Source organism: Gymnodraco acuticeps, unplaced genomic scaffold (genome assembly GCF_902827175.1).
Source record: "Gymnodraco acuticeps unplaced genomic scaffold, fGymAcu1.1, whole genome shotgun sequence".
NCBI classification, from domain to species: domain Eukaryota; kingdom Metazoa; phylum Chordata; class Actinopteri; order Perciformes; family Bathydraconidae; genus Gymnodraco; species Gymnodraco acuticeps.
Window position 1 is genome coordinate 506,636 of NW_022989913.1, and position 12,665 is coordinate 519,300.

Consider the following 12,665-nt stretch of genomic DNA (forward strand, 5'->3'; position numbering starts at 1 on the left):
TTATTGTTAACGGTTACTTTGTAGATATGGATTCCTTCCTGTATTATAACCAGCTTCATAGGAACGCGCGGAGATTTGAAAAGCGGACCAGTTATCCCTTTAAATCTCCAACAAGTGGCAAAGGATCAGCTGCATGACCCGCCATCAAGTGCTTCATCCAAAAGGACAGGAGGATGGACTTTGTGTTTCAGTGATTTGATCATCAAAGGTAGGCCTAAGTCATTTTCAATGTGGGCTGCCGTGCCGACTTAATTCATTTGTAATTGCTACTTGGCTGTGGGTGCCCTGTCATGATAGGTGTTTATATAAATGATGTTGTTTTGTGTGGTAGAGGGTCGCTGTCATTGATGCGTTTTGCACCCCGGACCACTGTTTTGATATTCCGCTGAAGTCTACGTTGAGACGTAATAGGCTTGTTTGAGACAAGCGAGACCTGCGCAGTTGCGATCAACGTCTTGCTAGTGCGTTGCATGATGGTTAGTCATTTTGTCCGACTTGCTCTGGAGGCTCGCCTACATGAGACGTTGAAATCTCGCGGGACAAAGACGCCCGCTGCCTTGAGAGAGCGAGGCGAGGCGGCGCAGTTCCTCTCCACGGGCTGCGGAAGCGAAATGCTTGATGGGGAAACAACTCGCTGGTATCTCGAGCTGAGCGCTCATTGGTGGTTTTTACCCAAGCCCCCAGGAAGTGCGCCGGACTCAGATGAAAATATTCGTGCTGGCCAAACGGCGGTACTACACTTCCGTTTGGTTGCCAGGCCCGGAAACACTTTTTCCCATTGACTTACATGGGGAAAGAGTGGTCTGTAACTCGTTGGATAATTTTTTTTAAACTAAATAAACTACCCAGTATGAACACTTGTATAGCCCTTATTAAAAACATTCGTTCCTCAAGTTGTAATAATGTGCTAATAACGTTATTCTGAGAGTTATTTCCCTCTGCATTGTGAACGCGCATCTAACCCACGGGACCGCGCCGCCCGGCACGTTCATGTCAGAGCCCTTACGGACCGTCCACACAGCGGCGTGCGTTGACGCTTGGCGGTGGGCGTGTCTGAAGCTTGGGGAGTCAACGCGACCAACAACCAATCACATACATTTCCCGCCCCCGACATAGCAAAAAAGGAAAAGCCCGGTTCTTCTCCACTATTGCCAAAATGGATGCCAGTTTTGTAGCAAGGGTAGCACGGGCAAGTGTAGTAGCAAGGGTGGCTTTAGTGTATGCAATGTCTCGCAGGAGGCCATGTAGTGTGCGTCGCTGTTGGGTACATCCGATACTCAGAAAACGTCTGCAACGGGGGGAATACCACGTTCTTGTCCAAGAGCTCCGCCTGGATGATGTACTGTTTCAGCAGTACTTCAGGATGAGCAAAGACGTGTTCGACGAGTTGCTCGGAAAAGTGGGTCCACTGATTTCAAAGGCAGACACCCATATGCGTTTGTCAATCGGACCCGCCGAGCGACTCGCCATCTGCCTACGGTACGTTTTGTGTATTTCTACTTCTTTAACCTGACTCTGTATATAAAGAGAGAGAATGCATGCCATGGATGAATGATGAATGAAGTCTGTGATTTAGTTCAGATGGATGACATTAATTAAGATAGCTAGGTAAATACAGTATTGCTCCCCTGTGTACATGGCGTGTGTGTGTGGGGGGGGGGGGGGGGGTCTGTGTGTGTCTGTTTGTGTGTGTGTCTCTGTGGTCTGTGTGTGTGTCTGTGGTCTGTGTGTGTTGGGGGGGTGGTCTGTGTGTGTGGGGTGTGTGTCTCTGTGGTCTGTGTGTTGGGGGGTGGTCTGGGGGGGGTCTGTGTGTGTGGGGTGTGTGTCTCTGTGGTCTGTGTGTGTGTGGTCTGTGTGTGTGTGTTGGGGGGGTGGTCTGTGTGTGTGGGGTGTGTGTCTCTGTGGTCTGTGTGTGTTGGGGGGTGGTCTGGGGGTGTCTGTGTGTGTGGGGTGTGTGTCTCTGTGTGTGTGGGGGGGTCTGTGTGTGGGGTCTGTGTGTGTGTGTTTGTTGGGGGGGTCTGTGTGTGTGTCTGTGGTCTGTGTGTGTGGGGACATATACTTTTTTTTAATCATGTATATTATTTTTTTCTCAGGTACCTGGCAACCGGTGACTCATACAGGACCATAGCATTCAGCTATCGGGTCGGGCATGCAACCGTGGCTGTCATTGTCAGGGAGGTTGCGGGTGCCATCTGGACCGCCCTGGTTGAGGAAACCATGCCGGTACCACAGACCGAGGACTGGAGAGCCATCGCTGCTGGGTTCCAGGAGCGCTGGAACTTTCCGAATTGCGTTGGTGCCATTGATGGGAAGCACGTGGTGATCCAGGCTCCGGCAAATTCTGGGTCCCTGTACTTCAACTACAAGTCCACCCACTCCTTGGTACTGCTGGCTGTCGTGGATGCCCAGTACCTCTTCAGGGTAGTGGATGTTGGAGGCTTTGGAAGGAGCAGCGACAGTGGGAGCCTGCGGAATTCTGCATTTGGAGAGAGCCTCAGAGATGGCAGTATGCGGCTACCACCTGACACCGTCATCCCAGGAGCAGAGCGGCTCGGCCTTCTTCCCCATGTGTTGATTGGAGATGAGGCTTTTCCGCTGCTGGACAACCTGCTGCGTCCATTCCCTGGACGCCAGATCACACGCGAGAGGAGGGTGTTCAACTACCGCCTCAGCCGGGCCAGGTTGGTGGTTGAATGTGCGTTTGGCATCCTCTCATCTCAGTGGAGAATGTTCCGGCGTGTCATCACCACCAGCCCGGAGGTAGCAGAGTTGTGTGTGAAGGCCACCTGTGTGTTGCACAACTTCCTCCGCAGGAAGACGATAGGAAGGACATCACGCACACCTATCGCAGAGTCCACGGATGAAGCTCCAGCTAATCCAACCCTGCGTGATGCACCGAGGATGGGCTCCAACAACGCCACACGCAGATCCATCCAACTGCGGGAGGTCTTCTGCAGCTATTTCAATGAGGAGGGTGCAGTGCCATGGCAGCAGAATGTGGTGTAGGGTCACCATGGCTCTTTTAAGAGCCTCCAAACCAAAAGCTCTTTTAAGAGCTACCCATATTTTCTTTAAAAAGCAAATATTCCAAATGAGCCATTTTAAAAACAAACATTCCTAATAAACATGTTTCTTAAATTGATATTATGCATTGCTAACAACCTTTTTCCTTCAGCCCTGTTTTTACTGATAAACCACTCATGATTTCAACAGGTTTTCACATGAACAATTATACAGAAGACAGCACATTATACATCGACATACATGAAGCTTCTGTATCTTCCGTATGTTGTAACTGACAAACGACATGAACAAGTGAAGACACAGTATAGCCATAACATACTTTAAATAACTTTTATTTATAATAATGTATATGTAATATTGTGAGTGAAGTGTGTGCAGTGATGAGTGTAAAACATGTAGTGTGGATCAGTATGGCTGTAAATAACAAAAAAAAGTGATTAATCAGTCTTCCTCCTGCTCTGCTTCAAAAAATGCCTTATGAATGGCAAATTTCAGCCTTAACTTCTTTGCCATGGACATCCTTCGCAATGAAGGCAAGAGGCACGCCGCTGTGTGGACGGGCCGTAACGGCCCGTCCACACAGCGGCGTGCGTTGAAGCTTCCAACGCTTCTGCCCATTCACTTTGAATGGGGTGACGTCACTTTTAGCCGAAATGCATTTTGGGAAGCGACGTGGAGCGTTGCTGGCGTCAAAAGTTGAGCAATGTTCAACTTTTGACGCCTCGACGGAGGCGTCAGCCAATGAAATCCCGTTTATTCAAATCTGCCAGTACAATCGCATAGCCAATCAAACCGCGTGTATGCTGGGAGAGACTACGCAGGTCATTTCCTCATATTCAAAAAAATTGAGGGGAAATTCATTGTAGCGGTAGTGAATCACCCGGTGCTGTATGATCAGTCTCTGTTCATCTACCGGGATACAAACCGGAGGAGCGAGGCATGGAGGGAGGAGGCAGAGACAGTGGGTGAAACTGGTAGGGTTTCGCCTGTTTGGGGATTTTATATCCAGTTTACTTCGTTTTAACATTGCTATTGCTTTGTATGTCGGGGGCGGGAGATTCATGTGATTGGTTGTTGGTCGTGTTGCTCGCAAAAAATCCCCAAGCTTCAGATACGCCCACCTCCAAGCGTCAACGCACGCTGCTGTGTGGACGCTCCGTTAGGCTTGTTTGAGACGCGTTGCGGCTCGCCTCGAAAGTAGACGAGAGTAGCCGATCGCAGCCGGGGGAGGTCTCAAAAAGCTCGCCTGAAGTCGGACAGCTCGGAGTCGGCTTCGTCTTCTTCTTCTCTCGGTTTTTTGGCGGATTGCAAACAACTTTAAGGTGCATACCGCCACCTCCGGAGTCGGCTTGACTCGGTTTGCATTTATAAAGAATGCACACATGTGTTTAATCGTTAATGTAAGATATGTACTAAGTAAATACATTTGTTCCTGCTCAAGATTAGATTCAACTTTATTGTTATTGCACATATTACAGGTACTGAGACAACGAAATGCAGTTTAGCTTCTAACCAGGAGTGCAACAAGCAGTAAAGTGAAAAGTAATGTACACAATCTACAGAATAAAATATAGAATTAATTGAATGATGAATAAACAGTGAGGGGTATGAATACACTAGATATACACAGCAGCCTGAGAGCAGTATGAACAGTGTGTATGAATATGCTAAGATATATAAAGTATGAAAACGGTAAGCAGTGCAAGTATAGTATAAAATATATAGATATTCATTTCATGATGATAAACATTGTGGAACAATGATGAAAAATGGGAATGGATGTGGCGACGTAAAACTGACACAAAACAACAACAAACTTTTGCCGAGCCAGTTTCATCAGCAGCACGTGGTAAAAACCACCAATGAGCGCTCAGCTCGAGATACCAGCGAGCCGTTTCCCATCAAGCATTTCGCTTCCGCAGCCCGTGGAGAGCAACTGCGCCAACTCGCCTCGCCTCGCTCTCAAGGCTGCGGGCGTCTTTGTCCCGCGAAATTTCAAAGTCTCATGTGGGCGGGCCTCCAGAGCAAGTCGGACAAAATGACTAACCATCATGCAACGCACTAGCAAGACGTTGATCGCAACTGCGCAGGTCTGCGCAGGTCTTGCTTGTCTCAAACAAGCCTCTTATCTCTCTAGGGAGGGTGGGGCTGGAGCTATTGGAGCTACAACGAACCGTTAAAGGCAGAGAGTGAAATTCAGTGAATACACGTAGTTTACAGAGATGCTGTATGAGAAACCAATGTGAGTTGCGTTTATCTTTACCCATGGATGCACAATAAGAACGGATCCATATCGTCTTACTGCCATCCCACGGAGCTGTAATAATGGATATATTGCACATGTTTGCTGTAATTCATTATCATACATGGGCTGTATGATTAAATGTTGTACCGTAAATGTTGTATTAAATAAAGTTAATATTACCGACATTATTAACGTCCCTGTAGCTTCGTATTGCACTAAGAAGCTTATTGCACTGTATATAAATATATATATATATATACAGTGCAATAATAATTTCATGCTAAATGAAGCTCTGTTGGATATCACTAGATCCTGTTACAGCGTAATATAAGTACATAACGATTGATGTGTACATTAGCATCATTACTAGCTAGCTGCTAACTGCCGCCTAGTTCATATCAAATCCATGATAACAACAAACCATTACCATGCTGTCATGAACGCACGGTGCTATTACGTGTACGCAAATTGACGTGCTTGATGTGAACGAGCATTTTGGTTAAAGTTGCGCATGCTCTATGAGTGCACATACGGGTACTTCTCAGGCATGCTGGGTAATCTGTGACGTTTCACTCTCTCAAAAGTTGGGCCATTTTATCATCATGCGCTAATGAGCAGCTCTCATAGGAATGAATGAGGCCCCGCCTCCCACGCTGTATCCAGTTATTATACATCCATGTGTTTACCCCGTGCTGGTGATGAAACTCTCCAATTGGCTCGGCAAAAGTTTGTTGTTGTTTTGTATCAGTTTTACGTCGCCACTTCCATTCCCATTTTTCATCATTGTTCCACAATGTTTATCATCATGAAATGAATATCTATATATGTTATACTATACTTGCACTGCTTACCGTTTTCATACTTTATATATCTTAGCATATTCAAACACACTGTTCATACTGCTCACAGGCTGCTGTGTGTATCTAGTGTATTCATACCCCTCACTGTTTATTCATCATTAAATTCATTCTATATTTTATTCTGTCTATTGTATACATTACTTGTCACTTCACTGCTTGTTGTACCTGGTTAGAAGCTAAACTGCATTTCGTTGTCTCAGTACCTGTAATATGTGCAATAACAATCAAGTTGAATCTAATCTTGAGCAGGAACATATGTATTTACTTAGTACATATCTGATATTAACGATTAAACACATGTGTGCATTCTTTATAAATGCAAACCGAGTCAAGCCGACTCCGGAGGTGGCGGTATGCACCTTAAAGTTGTTTGCAATCCGCCAAAAAACCGAGAGAAGAAGAAGAAGAAGACGAAGCCGACTCCGAGCTGTCCGACTTCAGGCGAGCTTTTTGAGACCTCCCCCGGCTGCGATCGGCTATTCTCGTCTACTTTCGAGGCGAGCCGCAACGCGTCTCAAACAAGCCTAACATCTCTTCTTTTTTTCGAGGGAAGGGGGGGTCAGAGGGCCTAGGTATAAAAGTCACGGCTCGCCACTGGTTTTGAGTATCTTTACAATGACCATAGTACACAGTGGTGACTCGTCATTAGGGGCAGGTACAGCCCCACCTAGTGTCAGCAGAAAGTAATTAAAATAATAATTCCAAAAATATGCAAAAACTATATATCTTAAAATATATTTTAAGATCATGTTTAGTCATCGGATTCGTCTGTACTTTGCTGTTTTAGTCTGCGTTCTTCTAATTAGTGTCTACAGTGTGCCTATTGAGCCGTGTTGAGCGATGTGGGGCAAGCAGAGTCCTGCATCGGGTCGGGTACCCGTAAAACAAAGATGATGCGGGTCGGGTCGCGGGTATTGCATAATACATATATTAAAATAATAATAAATTAGTTTAATGTTTAAAATCCTCAGACCTCTCCCCCGCGGGACCGCGCATAATCATAACCTCTGCAGCGCATCAATCTGCTGCTGTGCGCGCCATATTCGAAATGGCTGAGGTGAAGCTCTCTAGCGGAGAATACAGCATTTTCAATAACACTTCATCAAGAGCGAAATCCAACGTCTGGGAGGCTTTTTGTGTCATCCTAGATGGAGGAAATAACCAACATCCCACGCTTTCTGAGACAAATATGAAACTGCGTGTGTTAATAATTGCACGTTTTCACTGCTCATAGGCTATGCGGGTTCGGGTCGGGTTGCGGATCTTGTGCCGACGGGTCGGGTCGGGTTGCGGAACTAATTGGCAATATGTGCGGGTAGCGGGGCGGGTTCGGTATTGCACGTCGCGGGTGCGGGGCGGGAGCGGGTCTTGAAAATCAGACCCGTGCAGGACTCTGGGGGCAAGCCCCGATCTAGCCCCTCTCTCTGCTGTCAAAATGAACGTGTACTGTAAAAACTACACTGCGCATGCTCAGATAATTTTTCTATTCAATGTGTGCAGCAAAAAAATAATCACCAGTGTTGGCAACCCCACCAAAACGTAATCTCATAATTCAGAGTTGATTGGCTGTAAGTAAGTGTGCCGCGAAAGTGTAGTTGTGAAGAGGAGACGAGAGAGAGCAGCGTCTAGCGATTCAAATCAGTAAAACGGAAAGAAAATGAATGAAGTAGACCATCTACTGCAGCTTTGGTAAGTTCATTTTATGTCATATCTTTTGTTGATCTTCTGTGTTTTGCCTATAGGCTATTGCTCTGCTGGATCGATTGATATTGTGACCTCGGTGATCAGTGTCTGTGTTTTCCTTATATGTACAGTCTATGGTGTTTTAATGCTGAAGCATTACGGTTGTTGTTATTGTTAAGTATTGCTTTGTGATGGTGCCCTTTACTCCGTGTATTAAAGTGCATTACAATATGACATCCCCACGCTGTGTACGTAAATGTATGCGCTCACAGTGTTGCTCCGTGCTCTTCATTCAAGGCTTCCGACAGTATGTCATTTGACACTCTCCCCCCCCCCCTCTCTCTCTCTATCGGAACATGGATAGCCTACAGCTATTTGTTTACGTGTTTAAAAAAGCACCAGAAGCTTATATATAAACATCTAAGTTGTTCTTGCCCCACCACTTTTGTACATATAAAAACGCCACTGATAGTACATAAGGCTTGAGGTCTCCCTTTGATATTTCAAGTGTATGGGAAAGACTGTGTAAGCCATGTATTGATACAAGCATTGATGCTTTTTGATATTAACTTGTGCTTCTGTGAATATATTTAGTCACTGAAGTATTTAAAGGGTTACTTTATCTACAGAATTACTATGAATAATTTGTAATAAGTCTCCATGTTGTACCTTGAATTCTTGAAGAAAACTTATTATTATTGATTCAATTTTAATGTGTAATGAAGAATAAAAAAACGTAATAAATATTAAGGCATTTAGGGACATTCGGACACCCGCAAAAATAATAATTCAAAACATCTGTTTCAACCTTAAAGGGGACCTATCATGCAAAATGCACTTTTGTACATCTTTTATACATGAATATGTGTCCCCGGTGTTCCAGGGAACTCACCAAAGTGTCAGAAAACACAACCCTTTCTCTTTTCCTCCATACCCAAATCACTAAAAACGGGGCTGAAACGGATCTGATATAGACTGATCCAGATTTGAATTATTTTCTACGTCACAGAAACAGTGTTGGGCAAGTTACTTCCAAAATGTAATATATTACATATGACTTATTACTCTCTTTTGAAAGTAATAAGTTACATTACAATATTACTGTCTCTGAAATGTAATGAGTTACACTACTTTTGAGTTACTTTTGAGTTACTTTCACCAAAATTACCGCAAAAGAATGGTTAGGTATTTTAAATGCTGAAATGTAGTTTAGTGCAGCTCATTATACATCCAGTGAAGGGCAATGTGGTATAGCATAACAACTGTGTAGGCCATTAAGGCTACTAACAACTTGTATTACACGGCTTAGTTGAATACTCGATTCTGATTGTAAATTCTTAACATGTGACACGTTGTTAATACAGTAGTACAGACCACTGTCAATGACTATAATGAAGGTTGCTAAGGAGGATCAAGACAGAGAAAGGAAAATAGGTTAAAAGACGGAGCGCTGGACGTCAGATAAATCACCAGAAGAAGGCAGACAGGAAGTAAACAATAACAGGAACACGGAATGGGCTCTGTATTTTGTTTAGTATATGGCCGTGTACAGGCCCGGTTCCAGAACAAAATGACTCAGGGTGCATCTGAGATTACAGGGGGTGCAGAGCAGTAGTAGGTTTACATGAGCAATAGTGGCCGGCAAAAGCAATGAAAAATAGCATTGATGGTCCCCAATGAACAGATTATGGCATTTGTTATGTTTTGAAACCAAGTGAGAACATTTCAAGTAAGTTAAAAGTGCAATCCTGAAATATCTCATATAATCCAAAATGGACTGTGGCAAAGAAAAGCACAACAACTTCAAAACTGTACTGATAAAACAAATGAGAACATATTGTAAATCAAGGTACATATTATTTAAACCAGCTCATGGTTTGAAATGGCAAACATTGAAAAGCAAAAGTATTATTAAAACCATGTACTACACATCACTTTGGTCCCATCATATACTCTGGGAAGAGAATATTTACTGCGCTTGAAAACTGGTTTCACATCATCATGTGAGGTTGACTTTGTGACCTGGAGAACATTTCAGCTGCAACATTAGCTTGTTGATAAGCTTGGGATATGAGATAGTTTTGTAGCCATTCGTGGTGAAGGCATCTGTGCTATTGTATGCATTATTTTTGACCCAACATTTCTACAGGAATGGCAGAATATGGCACTATTTTCACATGAATATTCTAGACCTTGTCTATTTGTCTACCACGACGAGCTGCAAAATGACCGCCTAACCCCACTGTACAGGCGGGTACTTGTTTAGATATACCTGGGCAGGCTCTGTTTTGTCGTGGTATCCTGGCACCTGCGGGCTGCGTAGTTTCGGGCGACGAAGACTGCTGCTCCGGGGAGAGGGCGGGGAGAGGGCGGCGAGTCAGGCGCCGCCGTGTGTAGGGGCCGTTAAGTGTCCACAACGGAGGGTAACGTGATGTCCCCATCTGACCCGTTGCTACCGTCTGCAGTAGATGCAGTGTTGCTGGCGTTTAGTGATGGTTGCTTTAACCATTTGCGTATACATGATTATCCACAGATGTGTGTCACTGCTGTGGAAGCACTTTGGAAATGATGCACGCGCAGCGAAGCAGGTCACGCGCACCTGACACAATTTGTTGTTTGTATTTTTCACTCCGTTCTCTTTTTGAATAGAGGGTGCATAACATTCAACTGCCCCGAAGATCCCGATGCGAAGCCTGAAGAGTAAACACCAGGTTTACTAATCTACCCGCACAATTTGTCTGGTGTCGGAATGTCTCGCTATGTTAGTACATTCTTAAAAAACAAAACACCATTTAATTTCGGATTAAAATGTGTTGTAACTGCGTTACTGAGGGTAATATATTACCCACATTTCATAAGTAATGCGTTACATTACTTCATTACAGCAAAAAGTAATAAATTACTGTAACTCCGTTACTTTTGTAACGCGTTACACCCAACACTGCACAGAAGTGGTGCTCCGCCTATATGGCCAACTCTCCACCTATCAGGGGAATGTGGGGTTGGGCCACCGCCGGCCATTGCCGCTCAAAAGCGCTGGAGACGCTGTAGTACATATGCCAGGCCTGTAAGTGGCGCTGTAGTCTGCCACAAAAGCAGCAAAGAAGACTTCCCGCGCATGGTTTCCATGGTTGTCCTTCTGTTTATTCTCCGCTGTGGCTCTTTTTCTCCCTCCCCGAGGCAAGCGTTTGCTCCTGCTGCTGTTATTCAATGCAATCCCTCCCTCGCTGTAATTCTCTCCGGTTAGTCCACCAGCAGATGACAAACACCCACCTCTCCGCGACTCCGCCTCTTCCAAGGAACGAGGGGACCGTGTGGCAGAGTTTCAGTTCGATTTTTTTTCGCTGGTCAACATGTCCGTTAAAGTTTAAATCTTTACATTACATTACATTGCATTTAGCTGACGCTTTTATCCAAAGCGACTTACAATAAGTACATTCGACCAGGAAGATACAACCTTGAAGAAAACATATACATCAGGTTTCATAGAGCCAAACATTTCAAGTGCTACTCAACTGGCTTTAGATAAGCCAGTCCTTTATTAGTATATAAGTGCTCTGTTAGCAGTTCTTTGTTAGTAATTATATCGCTCGAAGTGGAGTCGAAAGAGATGAGTTTTCAGTCTGCACCGGAAGATGTGCAAGCTATCTGCTGTCCTGATTTCAATGGGGAACTCATTCCACCATTTTGGAGCCAGGATAGCAAATCCACGTGGTTTTGCTGATGGGAACTTGGGTCCCCATCGCAGCGAGGGTGCAGCGAGCCGTTTGGCTGATGCAGAGCGAAGTGCACCTGCTGGGGTGTACAGTTTAACCATGTCCTGGATGTAGGAAGGGCCAGATCCATTCGCAGCATGGTATGCAAGTACCATTGTTTTGAAGTGGATTCTAGCAATTACTGGAAGCCGTGAAGGGAGCGGAGGAGCGGAGTGGTGTGGGAACATTTAGGAAGGTTGAAGACCAGACGAGCCGCTGCATTCTGGATGAGCTGCAGAGGTCGGATGGCACATGCAGGTAGACCAGCCAGGAGGGAGTTGCAGTAGTCTAGGCGTGAGATGACGAGAGCCTGGACCAGAACCTGGGTTGCTTTCTGGTTCAGGAGGGGACGTATCCTCCTGATGTTGTAAAGTGTGTATCTGCAGCAGCGGATTGTAGCAGCGATGTTTGCAGTGAAGGACAGTTTGTTATCTAGGATCACACCCAGATTCCTTGCAGTCTGAGTCGGGGAAACAACAGAGGTGCCGATGTTGATTGTTAGGTCAAGAGTGGGACAATCTTTTCCCGGAAGGAAAAGCAGTTCAGTCTTGTCAAGGTTGAGCTTGAGGTGATGAGCAGACATCCACTGAGAGATGTCAGCTAGACAAGCAGAGATGCGTGCAACGACCTGGGTCTCTGAGCGGGGAAAGGACAGAATTAGTTGGGTGTCATCAGCGTAGCAGTGGTATGAAAAACCATGCGGGCTAATGACTGATCCGAGCGAGTTTGTGTACAAGGAGAAGAGGAGGGGACCAAGAACAGAGCCCTGAGGGACCTCTGTAGTTAATTGACAAGGGTCGGACTCGGACCCTCTCCAAGTTACCCTGTAGGTGCGGTCATTGAGGTATGAGGTGAGGAGGGAAAGTGCAGTGCCTGAAACTGAGAGTGCGAAGGAGGATCTGATGGTTCACCGTGTCGAATGCAGCAGACAGGTCAAAAAGGACGATGACAGAGGAGATGGAGGCTGCTTTAGCAGTGTGCAGTTCCTCAGAGACAGCAAGGAGAGCAGTTTTTGTGGAGTGACCTGCCTTTAAACCAGACTGGTGCGGATCCAGAAGGTTGTTCTGATGGAGATAACAGGAGAGTTGTTTAAAGACA

General features: G+C 45.4%; 1 protein-coding gene across 1 annotated transcript; it reads left to right on the forward strand.

Annotated features, from left to right (window-relative positions):
* Positions 1–1,305: 1,305 nt before the first annotated feature.
* On the forward strand, positions 1,306–3,493 carry LOC117541092 (protein ANTAGONIST OF LIKE HETEROCHROMATIN PROTEIN 1-like). The gene is made up of 2 exons (XM_034208184.1): positions 1,306–1,479; positions 2,094–3,493. The coding sequence occupies exons 1-2, from the start codon at positions 1,364–1,366 to the stop codon at positions 3,004–3,006; spliced, it is 1,029 nt and encodes a 342-aa protein (XP_034064075.1). The 5' UTR covers positions 1,306–1,363; the 3' UTR covers positions 3,007–3,493.
* Positions 3,494–12,665: the final 9,172 nt, after the last annotated feature.